General features: G+C 52.4%; 6 protein-coding genes across 6 annotated transcripts; 3 read left to right on the top strand and 3 right to left on the bottom strand.

Moving 5' to 3' along the window:
- Positions 1–3,926: 3,926 nt before the first annotated feature.
- AA0111_g1083 (hypothetical protein) lies at positions 3,927–4,169 on the bottom strand (the record flags this gene model as incomplete). The annotated part of the gene is made up of 1 exon (XM_028644626.1): positions 3,927–4,169. The coding sequence occupies one exon, from the start codon at positions 4,167–4,169 to the stop codon at positions 3,927–3,929; it is 243 nt and encodes an 80-aa protein (XP_028510994.1).
- Positions 4,170–4,563: 394 nt separating this feature from the next.
- Positions 4,564–5,559, top strand: AA0111_g1082 (hypothetical protein; the record flags this gene model as incomplete). Its single annotated transcript, XM_028644615.1, has 1 exon — positions 4,564–5,559. One exon carries the CDS (start codon positions 4,564–4,566, stop codon positions 5,557–5,559), a length of 996 nt encoding a protein of 331 aa, XP_028510995.1.
- Positions 5,560–7,372: 1,813 nt separating this feature from the next.
- On the bottom strand, positions 7,373–9,274 carry AA0111_g1081 (hypothetical protein; the record flags this gene model as incomplete). The annotated part of the gene is made up of 4 exons (XM_028644604.1): positions 7,373–7,570; positions 7,620–8,175; positions 8,222–9,173; positions 9,226–9,274. The coding sequence occupies 4 exons, from the start codon at positions 9,272–9,274 to the stop codon at positions 7,373–7,375; spliced, it is 1,755 nt and encodes a 584-aa protein (XP_028510992.1).
- A 281-nt stretch (positions 9,275–9,555) lies between these two features.
- AA0111_g1080 (hypothetical protein) lies at positions 9,556–11,037 on the top strand (the record flags this gene model as incomplete). Its single annotated transcript, XM_028644593.1, has 1 exon — positions 9,556–11,037. One exon carries the CDS (start codon positions 9,556–9,558, stop codon positions 11,035–11,037), a length of 1,482 nt encoding a protein of 493 aa, XP_028510993.1.
- An 807-nt stretch (positions 11,038–11,844) lies between these two features.
- On the top strand, positions 11,845–14,464 carry AA0111_g1079 (hypothetical protein; the record flags this gene model as incomplete). Its single annotated transcript, XM_028644581.1, has 2 exons — positions 11,845–12,600; positions 12,653–14,464. 2 exons carry the CDS (start codon positions 11,845–11,847, stop codon positions 14,462–14,464), a joined length of 2,568 nt encoding a protein of 855 aa, XP_028511216.1.
- Positions 14,465–14,841: 377 nt separating this feature from the next.
- Positions 14,842–17,241, bottom strand: AA0111_g1078 (putative acyltransferase; the record flags this gene model as incomplete). Its single annotated transcript, XM_028644570.1, has 4 exons — positions 14,842–16,032; positions 16,081–16,349; positions 16,397–17,000; positions 17,053–17,241. 4 exons carry the CDS (start codon positions 17,239–17,241, stop codon positions 14,842–14,844), a joined length of 2,253 nt encoding a protein of 750 aa, XP_028511215.1.
- Between the last annotated feature and the right edge of the window lie 121 nt (positions 17,242–17,362).

Genomic DNA, 17,362 nt, shown 5'->3' with positions numbered 1-17,362 from the left:
GTCTCTGCATCAGCCTCTGCATCAGCTGCATTGAACCAGCTACCTTGCTAGCTCGAGGCAAAGTCACTGTAGTTCTGCCACAGGTTCCAAAGCCAATGACGCTCCGGAAGCTTTGCTCGCTCGACACCGGTCATGCAGCAACCCTCTGTCCAGGGATCATGTCCTTTTGCGCAGCCAGTAACATCTGTCTACCTACATCATACCCCCTTGGCTCGCATGAGGCCCACACATCGCACGCTGAGTTGAACAGCTCGTTGTGCGCTGATCGCCGATTCCTGGTTGGAACAGACTTCCGGGGCAACGTGTGCATGATACAATAGTGATCAGATTGACCTGACAGGCGGTGAAATTGCTGATGTATCGTGAGCCTGAATTGTTTGTGCGAAGTAATCGATGCGCATGGCGGGGCGATTGTGGAGAACTGTGACCAACGCGCACAGCAACAAGCACGGGGTTAGAGTTACTGTGGATCTGGATCTGGCTGCATACGAGGGGTAGTCCAGCCGGCTGTTCAAAGGTTGCGTTGCCAGGGCAGGCGAGTGCAGCTCTAGTACAACCTTCGGTCAAGTGCCGTGTCATTCAGGACTGATGCGATAGATATTAGACAAAGGGTGTCTGGCTCGAATCTGTGATGCCTCTCGGTGTCGCAGGACGGTAGTTAGCGCTGACCGATGCAGGCAAGGAGGTTCTTTGTTGCCACAGCGGATCAGGAATACTTTCCAAGTCTTTTCGGGCTACCAGCAGAGATCTTCCGCTGCGAGTACTGCTGGCGATCAAATAACCTGACATGCCTTTGTACATCCGCCGTAGCCACAGAAGGTGCCGTAGTTAGTTTACAACGGACATCGTCCCAACGCTGGCTCGCCAACTTTCGAAGACAGAAAAGGAATGTTCAAGTGCTTATCGACTGACCGCCACGATGCAAACTCATCTCAAATCACCAGCAAGTGCATGATCTGTACAGATCAAGCCTGCCGATGCTAGCCAGTTAGTCAAGCGCACGACGGATGTAGTTGCAGCAAGCTGTCAGATCTTTGTCACGAGAGTATACTATGGCTGTTAGTGTGTAGCTCTGCGAACCAGACGCGTTCATGTTCTCATCGATCACCTTTGTGCGGCAGTTGTGAGCGTGGCTAGGGCGCCTAAGACTTATTGCGTCCGCTGCGTACGGCTCAGCGGAATCAGGAGCCTAGTAGCGATTTGTTCCAAGATGAGCCCACTGTCTGTGCAGGCGAGATCTCGGATCCAACAACGCAGGGAGGATGCCCACGAGGTCTTTGTGATAGCAGTCATTGCATACACCCCACATCAGCATGAGGGGCCCGCAACCGTGAATGTAGGCGCTGTAGAGGTTTCCGGTCTTGCACACGGCTGAATGTGCCGCTCAGTTGCAGGTTGAGGTGCGTGTAATAAAGCGCGAGGGCAGTCCTCCTCTTTGCGCGTGCGGTCCGACTCAACATGTGGGTGATATTCCAGAGTGCAGCACTGGCTAGTATCGCAATGTTCGGCGACGGTGAACCTCATCGCAGCCCGTGACGGCACTCAATGATGTCTGGACAAGTCTGGAAAGACCGAGCCTCCGCCAGAGTAAGCGAAAAAGTAAATTAAGCGCATACAAGACCGATGTTGGGACAATATTTGCAACATATCCAGAGGGCCAATAGCGGGAAGCACTCGTATCCTGCAGGAACAGCGGCATGTCGGCGCACGGAGAGTAAGACAAGACATAGGCCACGAGGGAAACGCGCCGGGACAATGAGACGATCAGTCGTAGAGGCGCAACAAGCAAGCTCCTAGCAGTCAGATCATCGTGCCTTGTCGACTGCGACGGTTACCTGGCGATGGTGACCCAGGAAAGGCGCGCTAAGGACATGGTTGGCTATAGCGCTGCTGTCAGAGGTGGATTGCCGAGCTGAGGGTTTCGCAAGAGGCCCGCGGACTGCCCACTCGCTGGGTGTTTGTGGCTAAAGGGGTGTTGTACGGGGGTGTGGATGACGGTGTAACATCGTAGAATTTCTTTCATCAGGAGAACGGAGCATTTGGCGGTCTTCGCTTGAAATCGAACTACATCCCTGCAGAAATCCTCCCAGCCACCGCACGATTTGACGGCGATCATCCTCCCCACATGCATCTTCATAGCCTCCCAACGACATCACCCGCCTCAGCCCGACGATGTGTATGCACCATGCGTCATTCCTCCTTTCGTTATGCAACACCCAATGGAGACACTTGATGCGCGGTTCCACGTCCGTTCCAGGGCCGATTGACGACAGGAACCACACCGGGCACTACATTGCAGCGTGCGTGCCGTCCACTGCAGTGATACCGACTGCGGAGTGGGTATCCTAGCTTCGATGGTCCTGTCAGTTTAGCCCTCGAGTCCTGAGGCACGTTCCCGATCCGCCATGGTGCGCTGTCGGGAAGAGCGTGACAGCCGCCATGTGTGTGGACGTGTTCAGTACCACTGCACTCGCCTGCGAGTGGTCCCGACGGTTATGTTGGGGTCCGTTCAACTAACTCGAGAGCTCTGTGCCTCTGAGCTACGGATCAGAGGAACCGTAGCAACCAGGCCGGCGAACGGCGTGATGCTGAGATATTGGGCGTCGATGGGGCATTATATACGACTTCTCAAGTAGAGTAGTTGCAATGGCTAAATTCCGAGCATCTCTGTGAGTGCCTACAGGCATGGGGCTCTTCCGTCGCATGCAACCGGGTCCCCCGTTCGATGCTCTTGGATAGTGCCCTCCCAACCCTAAACCTGGGATTGCCGTTGATTCCAAGCCGTCTTGCTATCCTTGCTCTGCTGCCGCACAGTCTGTGCAGCTAGGTCTACCATCCGGCTGCATGGGACACCCTCGCTCTGGCAGTGCGTTCTAGCTCCAAATCAATCCTTGAGCACTCTTCGGCTTCATTTGAGAGTGCTGTGAGCATATACAACAGTCACCGCACTACGGCACAGTATCTGCGACCAGCTTGCCTTCTTGTACCTCGTCCCGCCGTGCCGCACTCGCACGCTTACACATGCACCATTCGGCTGCACAAGCTCCCACCTCCATCGCGAACCCGGTATTACGCTGAGTATTTACCGTCCTGTCGTTTTCGATTGTACACTCGACGTCATTAGCAAACGCATCAACCACATCGCAGACAGCTTCGGACTTGACCAGGCGCAAGAGCAAAATCAACCAGGACTGTGTCAACAAGCGAAAACCTTAGCTCCCAGAGGAACCGTGCCTACAGAAGAAGAAACAAGCCCAGACGACCTTCCATTGGCCGCACTAGAGCTTGTTCGCATGATTCACGCCGCCGCTCGTTCATCTCTTAGCACGCTAGTTCGGAGAGACCCTACAGCATTGATCGGCCGCGCTCGGCACCAGTTGCTCTTGAGACTAGACAGAGAGCGACGAATCATAGTCGAAGCCGCCACGGAGCCGTACGACGACTGTAGAGGAGCCCCGATTGAGACGAGTACTTCGAGGTACCCTTGCCAACTCTTCTATCTTGCGCATCACTCTCGTGCGTCTTCCTTCTTGAGCCACGGGACATCGCTCTCCAGGCCCTCTCCTTCTCTCTCTGGCATTTACTTCTCATCTCACGCTTTTGACAGACTTCTCTAATATTACCCTGCCGACACGTCATCGCTGCTTGACTGGTCGACCAGCACGACACTAATACCATCGAAGCCGTTAGAGACGGCCCTCTTTGTTGTCATATTCGAATATTCTCTACTACGGATCGGTACCAAACCTGAGTAGCCTCGAGCTCAATCGAACAGCTCCCACTCGAAATACGGCAGGTGCTATGCCTTTGGGCAAAACCGCGAAAAGTACAGTCTTCTACAAACCCGACACTGCAAGTTCTGGGCGACGCAGGTGCAACACTCTTTGTTGTTGTTGATTATACGTGCGCCACTTCCCGTTTGAAAACTACGGTCCAGTGTGGAGCAGACCATCTCTCCGCAGGCGGGCCTTTAGCTCGGTCCCGTTGAGACGAGGGCCAGATCCACTCCCGCGCAAGCCATTCGCATATCGAAGCCGTCCAGAGGTGCCTTCATCTCCAAAAACGACGGCATAGAAATACGCATTACTATCACCGGTGCTTAACTGGATCGTTGAGAGCGGGCAGTCGCGCTCCGCCACAGTTTCTCCGAAAAAGGGCCCAGCACCCATGGTTACGGTGGTCCACACGCACTTTCATCGCTCATTACCACCACTATTACTGGACACGCAGGAGTTTGGACGGTACAGTGTCTCCACAGAGATTCTATCCTTTGTCCGATAAGCTGCATTGCCCGCATCATCACCACTAATACGGCAAGCAGGGCCTTTGGACTTTGGACGGTACAGTGCCTCCGCAGCCACTCTGCCCTTGGTTCGATACGCCTGACCTTACGCATTAATCACACACTCCGCTAGCGGGATGGAATAAGTTCCCAAATGTTTTTACGAATTCTCGACCATCCTACTTCATTCCACTTCCATATTCTTGGGAGTATCTAAGATTCTCTGGGAACCACTACCACGATCGTCCAGCTCTACTATGGAGCGCCGGACTATGAACACGATGTCTTCCATGTTCCCGCACTCGATGCCGCCGTACAACTATCAGCCCTACTACCAGTCGAGCATGCCTGTTCCACTACCGGCCGCCGCTCCTGGCCCTGAACCTCTACGCCCTTTGAACTACCAGCAGACTATGCATGTTTCGCAACCAGCCGCTAACCCTGGCCCCGAACATCTACGTCCGTCAACCTGCTATTTGCAAGTCCGCCAACAGCCTATCGAGGCGCTCGTCACTGTCAAGGGCAAGGAGAAGTTTCGGAAGCCCGTGGATCCACCACCGATCGTAGAGCTGAAGCTTACTAACGGGGCCGATCCTTCGAATACCTTCTTACAGAACCCCTACATCTTCGTCAGTGTATCTTTATACAAACCAGATAGAGATGAACCCGTCGAATTCACCCCAAACGACTCGTTGGCAGGCACTCTGGTCTCCTCCCTACACAGACTCAAGGATATTGACAACAAGGACGGCGGATTCTTCGTCTTTGGCGATATCTCTGTCAAGATTCAGGGCAGCTACAGACTACACTTCACCATGTACGAGTTTCTGCCCTTACAAGGCGAGTTTCAATCTCTTTACTCGATTTCAAGCGACAAGTTCAAGGTCGTACTGCCCAAGGACTTCAAAGGTCTCGACGAGTCGACGTACCTCTCGCGGGCGTTCTCCGATCAGGGTGTCAGACTCAGGTTGCGCAAGGAAGCGAGAGGGATGATGAGCAACAAGAGAGGTTATCAGGCAGAGACAGAGTCGACTCAGCAAGCGCCTATCGCCCCCAGTTACGATTATCAGGCTCCGAAAAGGAGGAAGGAAGACTACATCGACAGCCCTGTCATCCCAAGCTCTGCACCACGCATCAACAACAGCATGCTCATGACGCCTTTCAACTACCCAACGTACGCTCCGTACAACCCATACAATCCCCTCCCATATACACAACAACCAACGCAAGACTACTCGCTGGCGCCCCCATTCGAGCCGCACGAAGACGGTAACTAGGAGGACGTCAAAGCCCAGCATGATACGCACACGTATGAGATACCCAGCAACAACTTCGATATCCCCACTATCACGCGTCGGTGTTCTCCGCTCGATTGTAGCCAAGTTTTCTGATATATTTGTTTCGTCCCCTTTCTTTTTACGACTATTATAATGAGTGGTTTTTTGTGGCCCTCAGCATGGTGTTATGGTGTGCGCACAAGGCATTTGGGTATAGAGCTTCTAATCACGACAACAAGTTATGTTCTTCTCTTTCTTTTCTATTATATCGCGCTACGATACTAGGTATCACACTGTCATGGAGGGAGTATTGGGTTTAGCTCACCTTGGGATCAGAAAAATAACCACCCACTGAACGTAAAAATATCAAAATTGCAAAACTACTCATCGGAGTCCTGTGAATGATGCGCTTGGTGATGCAATGTGCCTTTGCATCGCAACAACCGATACCGTACCTGCAGCTCAAATACGCACTACCACCGTGTGCAAGACCTGGACGATTTGGAAGACAAAGGCCGCCAGTCGGCTTGATACCACACAGCCGAGCACTAGAGTCACATGCGAATTTGAACTGTAGATCCGTTGCGTGCTTCGTCAAACTTGCGCTTGAGAGATCGACACTCGCGAAAACCTGCCTGGTGACATCGGGCGATGCCGTGCAGTAGAGTATCGGATTTTCCCGCAACAGCTGACGAAAACGATACGATTTTGGTGCGGCATTTACCTGGAACACAGGCCACACAATACGAAGCAAAGATCGTGTGCTGGATCTGGGATCTTCAAGTTGGGCTTCACTCTGATCGCGCAGTGAGCAACCTGCTGCTACAGAGACAGCGGACAGACAACCAGGACTTCGGGGAGTGTTCTTTGGCACACGAGAGACCCTCTACCCATCGTACCGCTCTGTGCAACCGCAGAATATAACTCTTCGAGACCCAGTCCGTCCCGCGACTCCACCAGATATACAGGTCATGCAGATGCGTTGCACTACACCCACCACGGCCATCGACCAGCACAACAAGAGGTCGGTTATGGTACGGCTCGCTCCAGCCCTCCCTACCCATATTCTGACTATCCCCTCCATCACTACCGGCGCAAGCCCCCCAGCCCCTCGTTCCCGCTATCCTCCTACCACCCCAAACCCCCTCTTTGTGTTCTCCGAGCCACTGTGCCCAACTCAACGCCACACAGCGCCCTAAACCTTCTCACGATCGCCGTTTCAAACTCAGCACCTCAGGGATCATTCATCCCCACTTTTTCACCGGCTGTATGACTGTTTGAGGAATGGCGGCGAGATGACGTGCATGAGAATTTGGTCTCGTGATTAGTGCATGAGCTAGAGAACGGTTGGGCTGAGAGAGTTTGGTGGCTTGGCGGGACGGGAAGGGGTGATTGGTGGGGGGTTTGATGATAGCGAGGCGTTGAAAGGGGATTTCGGAGACAGCGAGATGTATGGAGGGTGAGAAAGGGAATCAATAGCGTAGTGGCTAGAGGTGGTCTGATCATTGTGGGAGGGGGAACAGGTTTGACAGTCCATTTGAACTATGTAGTAGATGACTAACTACATGTGAAAACTCGACAGCACTGACTAGGTTGAAGCTACAAGACGAATGCCTGGGATGGCGAAACTTCATGTCATGCCACACCTTTATAGAACGTCCTTCTTCTTCGTGCAATGCAGGTCCAGTATATTCCATCCTCTCCAATATCCAGATGCTAGACGACTGTCGAAACGTCAGCGCAAACGGCATCGGGACGACAAAGTCGAGTAGGAGATCTCGGATACATGGCTGAGATGAATGCTGCCAGATATCTAAGTATACTTGGCAGTCACTGATCCGTATCGGATACCGTTGACCAAGACAGAGTACTCAAGAGACGACTGGACTGACAACTCGATGTCGTAATTGAGCTTATAGTACATGACGCCAGAGGGACTGTAATCACGCTTGAATGCGCTCTGTGGAACACTGCTCAGGTCGACATGGAGAGTTGCTACAGTGTACACATCCTGGTTCTTGTCAGTTGATCGGAATTTCACATCCCGCACGTAAACCGACCTTATCCTTGGAGCGTAGAGGAGCCCTATCCGTATCTGACGCGATCAAATCGATGCTAGCCGAAGGCCTATCTAGAGACCAGAAACGATGGAACATCTCAATCTTGGCATAAGTGTCAGTGTTGGTAGAGAGATTCTGACCCTTCTTGAGCATCCAGTCGACCTGAGCATCAGCCCACTTCGTGCCCGTGAACGAACAGATGTAGCTATCAGTCTCCCGATGCTTGGTGGGGCGGAAGAGATAACTACAAGCAGTCCCGTAGTGCCTACGGCATTTACGATTCTTGATCTGCGCGCGACCACCTCCTTCGAGACCCTTCACTACAGCACCGCGAACGATGGAAGACCAAGCGTTTGGAGGCCGGATTACTTGCAGGCCGTGGCCTTCTGCGAATGTCTGGATCTTATCAAACATGTATGGCGACTCTGTAAGGCCGCCGACCAACACAATGTAGTTGATCCGTACCTTGCCACTGAGGCGTGCTTGCTTCATTTGCTCCAACAAGAGCTCATAGGTGCGGCGAAGGGAAAACCCGAACATGTCCTCCATATCGTTGCTGAAAGCTTTAGTATGCGTAGAGTTTAGAGGAATAGAACACTTACGGTGTGATCAGGATCTCACCATCGATAATGCCTCTAACTGAATCCTCCTCAATGGCGCTTAAAGGAGGCGGAAGACGCATGTAGTTCTTCTGCTTCCCCGAGAAGCCGCCCTTGGCTCCCAGAACAAAATCTTGAAGCATCTTGCCCAACTTCACAGACATAGATGTGTGTGGAAGCTCTTCGCTCCTGCAGCCAGCAATCTTTGCGAAGTCGACCGTACCTAGACGGCGTTCTAGCCAACGAATGAAAGCGCGATCAACGAAAGTGCCTCCGCATTTATCACCTCCGCCGACAGTAGCTTCTTCAAGGATGGTCGGTTCAAGTTCAGCAACACGGTATGAGATCAAGTCAACCGTACCACCTCCCATATCACAAACAATGAACCCGTCTCCGATCGCGAATTGTTTGTCTTGAATACCACCACGCAGCGACTGGATTGTATAAATTGCGGCAGCTTCTGGCTCAGTGATGGTGACGACCCTCTTCAGCTGCGGGAATCCGGAGTTTTTAAACCCTGCTTGACGAACCGCCTCTAGTGTACGGTCTTTGGCAGCATCAGACCATACAGCCGGAACGGTCACCACCAATGTGATGGGTAGGGTCTTCCAAAGCTCTCTACCATAGCGTCGGTCGAGGTTCTTGAGTAGGTGCACCTTCACTTCCGCGAGAAAGTCAGAGACAACTTGTACGGCTGAGTCCTGGGTACCGTTGGCGTTCGATAGGTTGGTTGTGTCTTCAAGCTGTGGAGTGTCGAGCTCAAGCTTGGTCCAGATATGACGCTGCACATTCGGGGGAATGAGAGCGCCGTACACAATACCATCTTCTGTGTATGAGATCTCGCTCGGGACTTGATCCTTCGTACCGACTATGGTATGGCAAGAGGGCCAGTCTTGAATGACTTCGATAATCTTTTCGGCTACGCTTGTGTCGGAGGTTTCACAGAAGGCGACACCTGTGTTGTCAGTTCGAATCTAGATTATCAAAAATGGTAACACAGGACTTACCAGTAAAGGTGCAGCCGTAGTCAAGACCGATTACCAGCCTGCTACCCATGGTGGATGAACGAGGGTTTTCGTGTGCAAAGAAAAGGGATTTTGTCCTCGCGTAAAGGTTGGTGTGTTTGTGCAGAACGATTATAAAGATAATAGCAACGAACAGCTGAAAACTTTTCGGCTTAAAGTGAAGGTGAAGGTGAACGTAACAGAAGAGCGCTTTCGTTTGTTGCGCTGATACACCGCCGAGGAAGGCCCTCTGCGATCGTACGCTTGCGACCTACCCTACGCCTATATCAAACGTTGCTCAACATCACTGCTTGTCTTCACACACTTGACGAGATGGTGAGAGGAGATTTGGCAACCACAGCAGCAGTAAGTGACCGAAGCTCTTCTCACCTCCGCCTGCTTACAAACCGTTTCCAGAACGCCGGAGGTATGGGCAACTTCGTATCTTTCCGATCACCACAGAACGATAGCCGTCCCGAAAGCGATAGCGGCAACAGACACGACGTGGGAACACAAGCGGTAGACAGGCTGATGGCAGCTAGAAACAGAACGGACATCGCTGTCACTATCGACCGTCCATTCGATGAGCATGAACGACTGCTACAGGAGCAGCTGAAACAACAAAACGACAAGTCTCAGAAGTTACTTTTGGAGAACAAGAGAATCCACGAGGTATACAAGAAGGTGTGCGACGAGCGTCACGAGCTTCGAGAACATAAGAAGATCTCTGGAGAGCGGATCAAAGACCTCCATCAGAATCTACAAATCCTCGAAGATGAAAGGTGCTACACTACCAGCAGATACAACTATCTCGTTAAGAAGGTTGTTCTACCGTATGCGCAGTACCGGAATCTTCAGTGGAACGAACAAACCGGAGAGACGATCGACATCGTCGTGGACCCTCTAGTCGCAGATGCTCTAGAGGCTGATAGCCTGCGTGAACAAAAGAGTGCATTGCAGAGAGAGCTGCTTGCCGGAGTCGAAAAGGGAGAAGCGATGACTGACGAGTACTTCGCGCAAGAATACCGCAACCTCGCCGCTCTTGTCAAAACCCTGAGTCGTGGCATTCGTCTCGAACCCTATGTTAATGTGATTGAATCTCTGGACTCTGGCATCTTACTGGGAAACGTCGCAAAAGGAGAGTGGACGAGTCGTATCCAGAAGAAATATATGATTGAAGCATGGACTTGGTCAGTCTTGCTCGATCTTGTCTTTCGAGATCCTTTCGTTATGTTTGGGACCACGACTGAAACATTAAGGAGTCTCTGGTCAGTATTGTTCGATAGACCTCCCGACCAAGACTGGCCGGCTCCGTCCGTACTCTGCGAGACATGGCGTTGCACCACGATGGAGAGGCTGGTGGGTGGTATTGTTGATCCGAAGATCATCACACAGCGAATGACGAAGGAGAAGTACCAACCCTTGGAGCAGAGTTTGATAAATGCTCGAGACAATGTCGTCGAAGTCATGAACATAGCCCTGGCAGCGGTTTCCTCCCAGATTGATGTCTCTGAGCTCCATCAGATCGTGGACAAGGCCTTTGCGTTGACTATGCACATGTCGTTCCAGCGCGCCCGCTTTCAAATTACCTACCCCAAACATGGAGACGACTTCAACCCACAGTCGATGAAGTCCATCCCGGACTCCGATGGAGAAGAATTAAACAAAGGAATTGTCGCTTTGGTCGTCAATCCGGGCCTGACCAAATGGGGCGATGCGCACGGCAAGAACCTCGACCACCGTTACGACATCGTCGCATCTCTAGTCCAACTCGAAGCAGTCGATGAGAAGCGTGTGGACGCAGCATACGATTAAACAAACTCTCTGCTCAGTAACTTCGGAGTTGCTGTGCCTCGTCAGGACATGAAAGCTCACAGACCCTATCATGAGAGCCAGCGTTGATAGGAGTCAAGAGATTCACAACACAAGAAGTTGCTGCCTTCTAAAGCTTAAAGAAGTGGTCGAAGGAGAGCGGGTTATCGAGTTTGGAATGGAACAGGAGTGGCGGATGTACCTGAGAAGCACATAAATACTTGTACGACTTCTGCACCGTTTCCAAGGAGTCATTCCGTAACTCTGTTCTCAGCTCTAGAGAACCAATACAAAAACTCATCTGAGACAATCATCATGATGCTGTGCGGATATGATGACGACGTGTATGCACGCGTTTAGAGCGTATTTCAAGAGAGTAAAGTGCAAATTAATGGCTAGTTATCTCGCGGACAAACGAACTAAGAAGGGACGAGGCGACCAGTGTCTTTTGGTGCCGATGATATTAGATATAGGAGACGAGTTGCGATCGGAATCGAGATGAGAGTGAATGTTCACGTCAGAGGCGCGTCCGAGCGAAGCCATTTCCGCGGCTAGCGCAGAACGCGTCGAGCCCGTCCTCCATACTGCACCACCACGAGCTGTGCAAGCACCCGTACTCACGCATGCCAATTGCCCTTCTGCCCTACTCTTTATTTTAATCACGTCTTGTATTATTCTCCCCACAAATGCTGAGCATACAATAAGCTTCACACCGCCCCGCCAGCCCCCCCCCTCAAATCCTCCCGACGCGTCTTTCCGCGCGTTTTCTCTACACCTGCACCCAGGGCAAACCACTTTACCGCCACCGCCATGTACCTCCCGCGAAACCTGATAGCCCACCTATACCAGAACCTCATAAAACGCACACATGCCGCCGCACCGCCAGTTTTGCTCCTTGTCGCCCTCGAACCAGACGCGCTTTGTGCCTGCCGAATACTCACCGCGTTACTGAAGCGCGATTACATACCCCACAAAATACAACCCATAGCCGGATATGGCGACCTCTCACGAGCGGCAGAAGACCTGGTACGGCCCATGCGGACAACAGACGGCGGAAGCGGAGGCGTGGTCATATGCTTAGGTGTGGGAGGCATGGTGGACATGGAAGAGATACTGGGTCTGGATGTGGATGAAAATGGGGAGGGTGGAACAGGCGATGTAGAAGTCTGGCTCTTGGACGCGAGGCGGCCGTGGAATCTTACCAACGTCTTTGCCGCGCCCATAAGTCAGGACCCCGCAACGGGAGAGTTCGTGCGGAGACAAGCGGGGGTGGACAAGGGCAAGATCCTACACTCGTACCAGTCGTCAAGAGGTGGAATCATAGTCTTTGACGACGGCGATATCGAAGAAGAGCTACAGGCGGAGCGTGAAGCATATGCCGGCCTTGAAGAGATGCCAGAGGTGGGAGAGGAAGACGACATTAGCGATGACTCGGACGACCAGGATAATGAGGAACCGTCGTCTGGACAAGCACCAAAGAAGAGGAAGTCATGGGGCGAGGAGGACGACTCCGAGGACGAGATGACAGATGATGAGCGACCAGCACAAAGGCGGAGGAGTAATTCAGTGGGTCTACTCATTCAATGTGCAGAAGGGGGAGCATGCTAACAATACTCAGGGAGGCTCAATACCATCGTCACCCGAGCCGAGGCGGCGAAGAGGATTATTAGCAGCGAATCAAATAGGCGGCTCCTCCGATTTCTCTCGATCAGACTCCCGCAGCCGCTCTGCATCCCCATCGGTAGCCGCACCGAAGGAGAAGTCGTTGAAGAGTCTACGAAGGCAGCTGATCAAGAAGCGAAACAAGTACGCCTCCACCCTCGACAAATACTACGGGCTTGGCACCTCCTACTCAGACCCTGTCTCTTCTCTCGTATATAACCTGGCATCAGAACTCGGCCGCGAAGACAACGACCTGCTATGGAACGCGATCGTTGGTGTCAGCAGTCTCGAGCTATACGGACGGACAGGAAGCGGTGTTGGCCTCAACCCTCTCTCAGCACAAGGCGGTTCAGCAGGATGGAACGGTAACCGAGGAGAGAACATCCGCTCTGTCCTCCGAGACGAAGTGCGACGACTGAACCCTGTCACAGACGCCTCAAGTGTATCTCGCAATGCAACACTGGGCGAGGTATGGGGTGTGATCCCCACAAGTGCTCTCTCAGCAACAGACAAGTCTATCCGCCTCTCTCCCGAACCACGATTCTTGCTCCTTCGGCATTGGTCTCTTTACGAGAGCATGCTCCACTCACCCTACCTCTCCGCGAAACTACACATCTGGAGCGATGCAGGACAAAAGAGACTTGCTAAACTTCTTGCGAAGATGGGTGTGTCGCTCACTGAGTGCAAGCAAAGATATACACACATGGACATGGAGCTCAAGCGTGGTCTCCGAGAACGCCTCCTGAAGTTCGCTCCGCAATACGGTCTTGACGGCCTCGTGCCGCCAAAGTCAAGCACAGGCGACCCGAAGGACGGCTGGGGATTTGTACGCTGCTGGGGGTGGAAAGCATGTCTCTCCGCCATCGACGCCGGTGTCGTCCTGGGTGCCATCCTCGAAGTCGGCGACGCAAAGAATCTCAACCAATCTGCCTTGGACAGCTCGAACTTTGTCGGAGCCAACGACCACACTGAGATGACATCGACTCAAGAACAACAAGACCTCGCCCAAGAACACATCACAAGCCGCTTCTGGACGGCATACGATGCCTTGGGTGACATAGACAAGCTAGTCGAGCACATTAGCACAGCGCAACACCTCCACCGCGCCATCCTCCGTACAGGAACCGCCCTGATTGAGAAGAGGCAGATTCGCCATCTTCGCGCCTTCCGTATGGCCGTCGTGAAGGAAGGCCCCGATGTCCAACTCTTCACCCACCCTGGTGCCCTTACCAAACTCGCTCTCTGGATTGCCGAGGCTATCGTCGAACTTAATGGCACAAAAGGCAAGAACAAAGGCAGTGAGCTCGTCATGGCTGGCCTGGATGACTCACGAGGTCTGTACGTCGTCGTTGGTCTTGGAGGAGGTGGTGCCACCGAATCAGCAAAGTCGCGTCTCCAGAAACGCGAGGCGAAACTCAAAGCGAAGGAAGCGAGACAACTTGAAAAGGCCGAAGCAAGGGAAAAACGACGCAAAGCGCGTGTTGCACGCAACCTCGCTGCTGGCCTTGAAGAAGATGAAGTGGCAGATGATAGTGAATCCGAGGAGGAGGAAGACGACTCCTCGGACAACGATTCTGACGATTCAGAAGATGAAGATGACAATAGAGGATCGGGAATGAACAGATTCGGCAACGCGTTCCAAGAAGTCGTCAGAGAGACTGGCGCCAGAGTGCGCATGGACAGTTTCGAAGCCTGTGTGATTGAGATCAAGAAAGAAGATTTGAGTGGATTCTTGGAGAAGCTGAGCCAAAAAGCTGTTGTTGGATAGACGTGCACCGTCCTCCACGTAGAGAGATTTCTTTGTGTTACTGTTCTGGTGACGATATGGTTTTGGTACAGAGGCAAGATACCACTTTGAAGGAATCAAGGTTGGGGTTTTGGGCACAGCGTTTGCATGCATGACATGGCATTTTTGGGCGGGAATATCCATGTAAGTTTTTTATTGATTGGGGGCATATTTGTAGGCAGGGTTACATGTACAAGCGATGACCTTTGGAAAGTACTTAGCATAGCAAGCAAATCGTATTCATGCATAACAAGTCCAATTTCAACCGACTGGAAGAAAGGAAAGTGGTATCTTTAGTACTAAAGCACAAGCAAAACCAACACACCGCTCCCGCCAAATACTGTCATCGCTTCTGAAAACTACTTGGTATACGACCTGTCTTTCCTGCCAATGGTCAACTCTTCGCCATCCTCACCGTCGTCCCAGCTTCCTTCCCCGCTACTCCTCCTCTTCCTTGTCCTTTGCTTGACACCGTCCGTCAACCTCCTCCTCACCTCGTCCAGATTGCCATCAATGGTACTGAAAGGCTTGAGCTGGAAGCCGCTCAAGTTCGCACTGCTGCTATTCCTGCTGCGGCTCTTCTTTGGCGTCTGCGGTCGACTAGAAAAGAAGTCTTGGTTGGCAAGATCATGGAACGACTCGTTGCGCGGTATCTCGTTAATGGAACCAGGTGAAGCAGGGTAATCGTATGTCTCGATGTCTTGGCCTGCTTCTGTCTTCGCGTCCTCGTCTGACTTTTGCGGTGGTGTACGGTCGTGCTCCTGCTTGACGAAAGGATCCTCGACGATACGCTTGGAGTGGAAGTCCTCGTACATCTCCGGGCCGAGTTCGTTAATAATGTCATTCACACGCTGGGCTAGATTCTCGCGTCGCTCCTGTAGCTTGACGAGTTCGCTGTTGGAGAAGGGGTTCATCATCTTCCAGAGGGGGCCCAGTGACTTCAAAATGTCCATAGCGACCTCACCGAATCGAAGAGCGCCGTATGTGAGGGTAATATAGACAACGAGTTGAGGAAGAATGAGCCAACGCTTTTGGATGCCGGCAGGGAGGTAGCCGTTGCAATTGTTGTAGGAATACCAATAGAGTCCTAGGCAAACGTACCAAAGGTAGGCCGCTGGTGCGGCAGCCATGGCGACGAGAAGCTTCCATGTGGCCATGACATCTCTGGCTTGAACCTTGACGTTCGATGCGGCGAGTGCCTCTTTCGCCTTCTTGATCGAGACGACCTTAGTGACGATAAAGACCAAACTAAAGAGTAGCGTTCCAGGAAGGACGAGCATACTCAGGAAGAGAAGCTTTCCAAGACGATAAAAGAACAGGCCGAATGCCGTGATAGGATGCATCTTCGCGTACTGCACTTGGTGATCCCGGAGGCCGAGCGCCTTAAGCTTGCCGTTGTACGTGGTGACCTCCTTCTTGAGCTCAACAATACGAGGGTCGTCTTTGTATCGTTCGTAACCTTGGACAAGGCGGCGATTAAGCTCGACAATTCTAGGAAGAGGGAGCTTGGTGCCTTTGGAGTTGTAGAGGCGACGTACAGCTTGAATGACCTAAAAGAGTCAGTATTGATAGAGAGTATGGGGGCGTATTGGACCTACCATAAGAGTATCGTAATCTGGTGTCGTAACGGTAACAGAGATGAGTCCTTGGCGAATGGTCTCCAACATCTCGCCGATGGCCTCACGTCTTCCAGGTCCATCAAACTTCTGAGCTAGCTCGGGTGGCACGTGGATTGGCGTACCAAACTCGATGACAGCCCTCGATCGAAACTTATGAGCGTGGAAGTAGTTCATGCCGACAGGAATAATGTTCAAGTTGCAGTCTGGCTTCGTTGCGACTGTACCGAGCGCCATAATAGCAACACCAGCTGAGAGTTGTTAGTACGTGGTCAACTACCATTGTTGGATTACTCACCTTTCAGAGGTAGGAGATCTGTGCGGTCATGGCTACCACCTTCAGGGAAGATACCGATGCTTCCACCGTGATGGAGAACCGCATGAACCGCGTCGTAAACCTCCGTTTGATCGAGCTTGGGCGCAACCTGGAAGGGAGTTCCCTCATAACCATCAGCAATACCCTTCTTTGCATCGGCTCCGCCAACAAATGTGCCGTCCTTGGTCATGTCATTTCGCCCAGTCATTTGCTGCATGGCAACACCTCCCTTGAAGCCACGCTTTAATCTGATCTCTTCGGGGCCTTTGATCTCGAGTATCTCAGCGGTCGCCGCCTTGTTATCTACTTTGGGCAATACGATCGAGCCGCCGACTTGGAACTTTGGGTCTTCGAAGTTGGTGCCTACACCGCGAACAAGGGTTGGATCGTTGATGGGATCGGGGAGGTACACTTTGCCCTCTGCAGGCTTCGTCATATCCATGGCTCTTCCTACCGGCACGACACCTGTCAAACCTGCCATTGCGCCTACAAACTTGCGCTTCATCGACTTATCGGCGATCAGAAACTGAATTCGGCGGTCGGATTCTTTTTTGACGACTCGCATTAACATGAGGGGATCAACAAACTGCCATCAGTTAGCATACTCCGTCGCGCAGCACGATAGGATTGTGCCTTACCTGATTCGCATGCGGGGCGCACACGAAAATGACAGGTCCCTCCTTTGGCACCTTCCAACTACTCCTGGGATGCACTTCTCGGAAGAAGAGCTCCACCAGGATAGAAAACGTCCACAAGAAGGCGTCGTAGACATATTTGTTCATGACGGCGAGCTTCTTGCCCTTCGCATCTCTCTTCTGAGTCGCCATGACGGCTGCCTAGACCACGAGTATGCTACCAACGGTCGTGAGAGAGGTGGTATGCGCCACCGAAAGAGCGAGGTTGGTGTAGCTTCCTATGGCTGTGTGCGATCGTATGTGGGTTCGGGGG

The sequence above is a fragment of the Alternaria arborescens genome (genome assembly GCF_004154835.1).
Source record: "Alternaria arborescens strain FERA 675 chromosome Unknown contig_2, whole genome shotgun sequence".
NCBI lineage: Eukaryota > Fungi > Ascomycota > Dothideomycetes > Pleosporales > Pleosporaceae > Alternaria > Alternaria arborescens.
This window is presented reverse-complemented; position numbering and strand designations above follow the sequence as displayed.